The 8,427-nt window shown below is 48.3% G+C and overlaps 1 protein-coding gene across 1 annotated transcript in view; it reads left to right on the top strand.

Annotated features, from left to right (window-relative positions):
• The first annotated feature begins 1,904 nt into the window (after positions 1 to 1,904).
• The window catches only part of LOC145494523 (uncharacterized), an 8,859-nt gene continuing 2,336 nt past the window's right edge, over positions 1,905 to 8,427 (top strand). The window contains exon 1 of the mRNA XM_081474010.1: positions 1,905 to 8,427. This exon is cut by the window's right edge and continues 525 nt beyond it. Coding sequence (XP_081330136.1) covers positions 2,352 to 5,297 — 2,946 coding nt within the window. The 5' untranslated portion in view covers positions 1,905 to 2,351 and the 3' untranslated portion in view covers positions 5,298 to 8,427.

The following is an 8,427-nucleotide window of genomic DNA, read 5'->3' as shown; positions in this document are numbered from 1 at the left end:
ATCGTGAGATAAGTGAGTATTTTTCGACAAACGCGATCTTAGCTTTATGTCACGCACTGCCATAACTCCGAAATTCAAAATGCGCTGGTTTCCAAACGAAGGATGCTATTGAGCTGGAAAGTTGCAAAAAGATACAAATTTAGTACCTCTTATGCCTGATGAGGATAAAACCTTTAGTGGCTCTTTAGTTTTGGATTTTAGAATTTGATGACGTCACGTGCACTCTATTCCTACATATGACACTGGACATTCAAGTTCTCAATTTGTTCACTCCTGTCGTCAATTTAACATTAGCCTGCAGTACAGACGGATTAGCGGGCTCTAGCGCGATACACGAGCGCGCGCGAAGCGCGAGGCGAGAAAAATCCGCCTGTAGTCACACCATTGTTTATGCTCTCCCAACAGTTCCCCTGGCGAACGGTTTTTTTTTCATTGGTTGCTTTAAGCCTCGTGACGTTGGACGCGAGAAAAAATAAAATGTGCTTGACTCGGGTGACAGGCCTACACGGACTCCTACGGCTCGTGACATCTCTACATTTGCCGTTCTCTCATAAATTCCAGCCTCTCAACCTTTTTTTTTACTTTTGACTTGTTTTTGAAGGGCACTTAATGTTGTGCTATCAGGATGATTTTTTTTTAAAGTAGAGTAGAGCCGATAGACTGTTAGAGGTCAGAGTTCTGCATAGTTTCAGCTGTTATCTATCGCTTTGTAGAGTTTGACACCTCTGTAATTTGCCATGTGCCGAGTAGTGTAGTTTGTCTTGCCTCATTTCTATTGCAGAAATGTATGTTTATTGCAGAAATGTATCTCTTAAATCATTCGCTCTGGAGGGACAAAGTCGGTGAGCATCAATGTTGATTACTTGCATTCTATATTGTGATGCCGTGCCCGGTTGTTAAATTAAAACTATTTTCACCACGGATCATATTTAGCTTTGTCTGGCGTCGCCAGAGACTGCTGTAGTCTTGAAGATCCGTTCTGTGTAGTCAAAGTTATGTTTCTTCCATCCTTAATTTGCTCGATCTTTTCGTCTCCTGAGCTCGATCTTTAGGTGTATACCTCCTTTGTTCGTTTTGGCACAACATGATTTAAATTTAGCTAAATTTAGATCTTCAAGTCTGTTGACTGTTTTGCGTCATCTATACATTTGTAAATTGGTTATCTGAGACATTTTTTCGCGCCAGTAAATTGAATTGCTTTGCTCTCTCTCATTCTTTCAAGCCAACCATTTCAAGGGGGCGGTAGAGCATAAACAATGGTGTGACTACAGGCGGATTTTTCTCGCCTCGCGCTTCGCGCGCACTCGTGTATCGCGCTTAAGCCCGCTAATCCGCCTGTACTGCAGGCCAATTTAACATTGTCTCATGATTCAACTTTGTAGTTTGAAGTATTCAACATTCAAGTCCACGCAATTCAACATTCAACTTCATTAAACTTTAGAATCTGCATGTTTTCAATATTCAACAGCAAGCTAGTCTGGAGGTTACAGATCTTTTCGCGGTCCATGGAGCGGAACTGAAATTCGTGGGAGGCAGTGAATGAGAGTAAACCAAAAGCGGGCCAACACTTATCACTCGGGCTCCGTCCACACTACGCCAGAGAAATTAAGGAACGGCGTTTTCACTCTGAAAACGCAACAAACGTTTTCAATCCATACTAAGCCAGAAAAAATTCAAAACGCACCAATCACCGGCGGCAGAAACGCTTGGGTGCACCGCCTACATTGAGGGTTAATCACATGATTATCTTAACGTCATCGTTTTCGAAAAGCCACGTTTTGAAAATGTTTTCCGTCCGCTCTAAAACGCAAAACTAGCATTGTCAAATTTCTCCGCTTTCAAACAGCGTTTTGGTAAAGCTCCGTTTTAGTGTCAGATTGGTGTGGACGGAAGGGCTTACCATACTCACTCAATTTTAAAGTTAATTGTGTCTGTTTATAGACATAAGTCATAATAAACCATTTTAGAAAACAGTCCGCTGATTGCTTAAAAATCGTGTTTTCTATTTCTTAACCAATCGCCAATAGGCTGGTTGTCCAGCGGCACTCCGCTTAGTCGGTCGGTCAGCGGCGTTCATTGTTGTATAAAAGCCCGCGCGATCAGTCTTCTTTCGTCCGCCATCTTGGTTGTAACTAGTTCTCGTTACGGGGAGATTTCGCTTGCATTAAAGAGAAAGCTTACAGTTCGTCGGGGCCTAGTGTGTGTCCATTTAGACTACTGGCGTGGTGGCAGCGGTAAAGATTCGAATCGTCACGTTCCCGTCAGATCCAACGCACTTTATCGACAGATTCGTCGGGATTCCCGAGCAGCCAAGAGTCGGTTGTCGATATCATCTTGTTCCGTAAGCTGCGATGTCTTCTAACAGAGCCCCCAAGCAGTGGTGCCTCTCAAAGAACGAAACTTTAACCTCCTTCGAGAGTTGGAAACAAAATCTTCTCTACACCTTGCCTCTGGACGCCAATTTCGCGCCATTTTTGGGCGAAGGGTCGTCGTGGCTGAAAAAGACTAGGGCGAGCCCGTTACGCGGTTACACTGATGATGGGGAGTCGGCTCCAGCTGCTCGAAGGCGAACTGCTACCCAAAAGGTAAACATGTTCGAACTCATGCTAGGCCAGATTGCAAATTATTGCCCAATTATCTCTCGTAATACGATTGTCAAGAATTCTACTTGTATTAGGGACATATGGCAGACAATTAGACTTCATTTCGGATTCCAGACTACGGGGGGTCACTTTTTAGACCTGGATGACATTCATTTGAACCTCGATGAGCGCCCGGAAGATCTTTTCCAGCGTCTTATGGCTTTTGTGGAGGACAGTTTAATTAAACCTCACACCTTGCTCCACCACGGTTCTGTTCTTGAGGAGGAAGAGGAATTGTCACCGACGTTAGAGAATTTTGTTATTTTAACGTGGCTGAGATTGATTAACCCTGCTTTACCTAAACTTGTTAAACAACGATATGGAACTGACCTTCGGTCTCGTACTTTGGCGCCCTTAAAGCCTGAGATCTCCCAGGCACTGGACTCACTCCTTGATGAAATCCGTTCTGCTGAAGACACAAAAGTCATGCGTACAGGAGCCTCATTTGCCACTCAGAAGTCCTCTTTTCGGAGGGGTACACCGACCTACAGTAAGTCGTCTGCGAGGTTCCCGGGACGCTCCTCTCAAAAGGCGAAAGAATGCCCCCTCTGTAAACAAGCTGGCCTCGCTTCTCACAGCCACTTTTTAAGCGAATGTGGGTTCCTTCTTGAACAGGACCGTTTGTACCTTCTGAAAGCTCGTCAGATTGTTTCAATTCTGGATGACGACAGCGTTGAGTTAGACCTTTTGTCAAGTAATGTTGACCCGCCGCGTCATCAGAATCTGGTTGAGCAGAGTGATCCATTTACGTCTGATGCATCCAGGAGGGTCCTCGTACGTCAGTCCCCGTACATTGACACGTTTTTCGGCCATCATCAGGCTAGATTCATCCTTGATAGCGGCGCCACAGGTAACATGATCAGGCTCTCCGCTGTACAGAGGCTCGGTGCAGAGATTTGGCACAGTTCACAGTCAGCTCATCAAGCGGATGGCTCCTCTCCTTTGAAAGTCCTGGGGGAAACTCGCCTGAGCCTCACCCGTGGGAGTCATTCGTTTCAATTTGAAGGTCTTGTTGTGGAGAATCTGGACGTAGATGTCTTGGCTGGTACTCCCTTCATGGAAGCGAATGACATAACCATTCGGCCTGCCAAACGCCAGGTCATCCTTGGGGATGGTACCATCTTCACCTACGGATCTGTCAACCATCCTCCGACTCACAATGCTGTCCGCCGTGCACAAGTGCTGCGTGCACCCTCTTCTTCTACCACTGTCTGGCCTGGCGACTTTATAGAAATAGTTCTCCCGGAAGATTCCTTACCTGATGCTGAGTACGCTCTACAGCCTCGATTTGACGCCACTAACGCCCGTTCGGCCAAAGTCGTCGACATGTGGCCGCCTCCATGTCTCATCACAAGCGTCGCTGGTAGAGTGCGTATTCCTAACCTCTCAGATAGGCCTTATGTCCTGAAACGAAATGAACACTTTTGCCAGGTCAACCCTGTCTTCTGTCCGTCTACTCAAGATCAGTCTTCCAACCCAGTTGACAACCTTCCGTACCACAAGGTGTGTTCAGTCCCAGTTTCAGAGTCAAAGTACTCCCAGGGCGTGGCACTAGACCCCGACAACCTCCTCCCTCCAGACATCACAAGCAAGTTCCGTAACCTTTTGGTCCAGTGCGACTCCGTCTTTGATCCAGCAATTACCGGCTACAACGGCGCCTTTGGCCCCCTTCAGGCAAAAGTAAATATGGGCCCGGTAGAGCCTCCTCAGCGTAAAGGTCGCCTCCCCCTGTACGGTCGCGATAAACTTGTCGAGTTCCAGCAGAAGTTCGATGAATTGGAAAATCTTGGCGTGTTCCGTCGCCCCGAAGACATTAATGTTTCTGTCGAGTATCTTAACCCGTCGTTCCTGGTCAAAAAGTCGTCGGGTGGCTTTCGTCTCGTCACTGACTTCGCAGACGTAGGTCGTTATAGCAAACCCCAGCCTTCCCTGCTCCCGGACGTGGATTCTACCCTACGCTGTATAGCCCAGTGGAGACACATCATCGTCTCAGACCTAACCAGAGCCTTCTATCAGATCCCTCTCGCCCGTGAGTCCATGAGGTACTGCGGAGTCGCTACCCCATTCCGGGGCGTACGCGTTTATGCCCGGTCGGCCATGGGTATACCTGGCTCGGAAACCGCACTTGAAGAGCTCATGTGTCACGTCTTGGGTGACCTCCTCCAGGCTGGTATCGTAGCCAAGATAGCAGATGATCTGTACTGTTGGGGCAACAGCCCAGACGAGTTGCTCCGAAATTGGTCTTCTGTTCTCCAAGCTCTCCATAAAGCTAGCCTGCGCCTTTCGGCGTCGAAGACCATCATCAACCCCAAAACTACTTCCATCTTGGGTTGGACTTGGTCCCAAGGCACTCTTCGCGCCAGCCCTCATCGCGTCTCAACACTGTCCTCCTGCAGTCCTCCCAATAAAGTTGGCGGCATGAAGTCCTTTATCGGTGCGGTCAAGGTCCTTGCTCGTGTTGTTCCACATTGTTCTGCCCTATTGGCCCCCCTTGACGAGGCTGTAGCCGGGAAACAGTCCCAGGATGACATTGTCTGGTCCGAACATCTTACTGAAGCCTTCAAGTCTGCTCAAGCTGCCGTGGCGTCTAGCCAAACAATTACTCTCCCGAAGCCAGATGACCAGTTATGGATCGTGACCGACGCTGCTGTCTAGAGACCCGGAATCGCCGCCACTCTCTACATCTCGCGGGGTGACAAGCTAGCCCTCGCTGGTTTCTTTAGTGCAAAGTTGCGTAGTCACCAATTATCCTGGTTACGGTGTGAAGTTGAAGCACTTGCGATTGGTGTTGCAACAAAACACTTTAGCCCCTACTTAATACAATCTAAACACAAGGCCTGCGTGCTCACCGACAGTAAGCCTTGTGTCCAGGCCTTCGAGAAAATGTGCAGGGGAAACTTTTCTGCTAGCCCGCGAGTGTCGACTTATTTGTCAACTGTCAGCCGCTTCCAAGCCAACGTGAGGCATGTTGCCGGTGCTGCGATCCTACCTTCTGACTTTGCAAACCGCAATGCACCGGACTGCTTTGATCCTTCTTGTCAGGTGTGCAAATTCATCACCCAAGCTGAGGAATCTGTCGTCCGACACCTATCTGCCCAGGACGTCCTATCTGGTCAGAAGAACCTCCCTTTCACAAGTCGAAAAACTTGGTTGTCTATCCAATCTGAGTGCGCGGACTTACGTCGAACGCATGCCCACCTAATACAAGGGACTCGTCCTTCCAAGAAGCTTACTAACATTAAGGACGTGAAAAGGTACTTGTCTGTCGCCTCTATCTCCAGTGATGGCCTCTTAGTCGTGAAAAAGACTGAGCCTTTGGCTCCTTCGCGTGATTGTATCGTAATACCCAGACAGGTCTTAGATGGTTTACTAACCGCCCTACACCTCAGGTTGTCTCATCTATCGTGTCTCCAGCTTAAGAAAGTTGTCAGCCGCTACTTTTACGCCCTTGACCTAGACAAGGCCATAGAGCGCGTTTCTCTTGGTTGTCATCCTTGCGCTGCACTTCGCCACGTCCCCCATGCTGTTATAGAATAGTCAACTTCTGATCCTCCAGCAGCAGTGGATGTCTCCTTCGCAGCCGATATCCTGAAGCAGTCTCGCCAACTTATTTCGGTGCTCCGAGAGTGCGTTACCTCCTATGCTTCGACCCTCTTCGTGGTAGACGAGAAGCATGGGACCTTACGGGATGGGTTAATCCAATTATGCGTCGGTCTGCGACCCCTTGATGAGCCTAACGCTGTCATTCGCTGTGATCCAGCGCCCGCCTTCAGAGCTCTCGTGAATGACCAAGTCCTACTGCAACACAAGATTAGCCTTGAGATAGGTCGCGTGAAGAATCAGAACAAGAACCCTGTCGCTGAAAAAGCAATCCAAGAGTTGGAACACGAACTCCAGCGGTTGCAACCGGAAGGTGGCTCTGTCTCTCCTAGGACTTTGTCCGTAGCCACTGCCCACCTGAACTCTAGAATCTGCTGCCACGGCCTATCCTCTAGAGAAATGTGGACTCAGAAAGATCAGTTTACCAACTCTCAGATTCCCCTAACAGATCAGGCGCTAATACGCGAGCAGCATCTACAAAGACTGGTAAACCATCTCCACAGTGAAACGTCGAAAGCCCCGCGTAGTGACTTGCGCAGCTCTCCTTCAATAACTGTTGGTGACTTAGTTTACCTCTACTGTGATCGTAAGGAGTCCCAAAGTCGTGACCGATACCTCGTTGTCTTAGTGGACGGTGAGTGGTGCAATGTTCGCAAGTTTGTTGGCTCACAGCTACGAAACGTTTCGTACCGTGTGAAGAAGAATGAGTGCTATAAGGTCGCTCCCATCCGAGTACACGCGCCCCGGCGTCCCAGTGAAGAAGAGTCCAGCGACTGCGATCTTGACATCGGTGTCGACCAGAGCCCTCCTATTGATGATCGAGGACTTCCTAACGACGAGGAACCTTCCCCAGAAAGCCCCCCGTTACCTCCACCTGCCCCAGGGATCCCTATCGAGTTATCGTCCCCACCTTCCGCTTTTGTCCCGGCAGAAGATGTCCCGAGATACGGTGAGGATAGCCAACCCGGTTCGCCGGATGACGTCGAGGTTATACCTGCCCCCTCTCCAAGTGTTAGCCCTGCAGTGAACAAACGTCCAACTCGGCAACGGCGTCTCCCGCAACGTCTTCAGGACTATGTAGTAGAGTTGAAGTAGCCCGGTCGATTCTAATCCTTTAGCCGTAGCCGGACAATTCTAGACATTTAGCTGTCTCTCAGCATTTGTTTAGTTTTTTTTTTTCCTCTTATCTGGTCCGAAACTTTAAGACTGCTCTTCATACAGTACATTTCTCGTACATAACCTGTGTGTGTATTTCATATCGACTTATCGCCTAGTGTTTCTTTGTTTGCATGCTTATTTGTTTAAGAAGGAAAAAGAGAAGCCACGCCAGTAGGCTGATTGTCCAGCGGCACTCCGCTTAGTCGGTTGGTCAGCGGCGTTCATTGTTGTATAAAAGCCCGCGCGATCAGTCTTCTTTCGTCCCCTATCTTGGTTGTAACTAGTTCTCGTTACGGGGAGATTTCGCTTGCATTAAAGATAAAGCTTACAGTTCGTCGGGTCCTAGTGTGAGTCCATTTAGACTACTGGCGAATGGTCAAAAAGAAGTTAGACTTGAATTTGAATTCCAAAATCAGACACCACTTCACTAACGGCTCATAACCATTCGTAAAAGCGAAAAAAGGAATTTTTTCATGCATATGAGAGTGTCTTCATCTTTCTAGCAGACGCGAGAAGTTCCATACGGCTCTATGAAGGCTGCAATGTAACACAGACATTTCTCGGCCGCGAATTGCTTTGCGTGGACGCGAAGGTGTCAATTCGTCGCCCTATTGATTACCTGTCAGTGTAGTGATTAGTTTCGCTTGGTTCTTCGAGAGAGATCGATACGACTGGAATCTAAAGATATGCAGTGAGCTGAAATCATACAATAGACGGCTCCCAGTCGGCCACAAAATTACACCACAAGACACAGAAGATATTCTCTCCCAGCCCCAAACGGCTTTCCACGTGCCTCACGCAAAAGGGCCCCTTTTCCCAAACATCTTTAGCAGTTACTGTCTGTCACACGAGGCAGCGGGAAACCCACGGGCCATGTGCTCCAATCATTCCGTTTCACTAGCCGATAGCTTTGTTCTTTTTTACCACGATCTTCAAAGGATCACTCCAGGTAAAACACCGTGCATTGGTAACAAGAAAACTGACCACTGTTTAAAAGTTCTAGATCGTCATTACAACCAAGTTGGGT

This window comes from Orbicella franksi, chromosome 8 (assembly GCF_964199315.1).
Source record: "Orbicella franksi chromosome 8, jaOrbFran1.1, whole genome shotgun sequence".
NCBI classification, from domain to species: Eukaryota; Metazoa; Cnidaria; class Anthozoa; order Scleractinia; family Merulinidae; genus Orbicella; species Orbicella franksi.
Note: the sequence above shows the minus strand (reverse complement) of the source record. Positions and strands in the feature narration are given on the sequence as shown.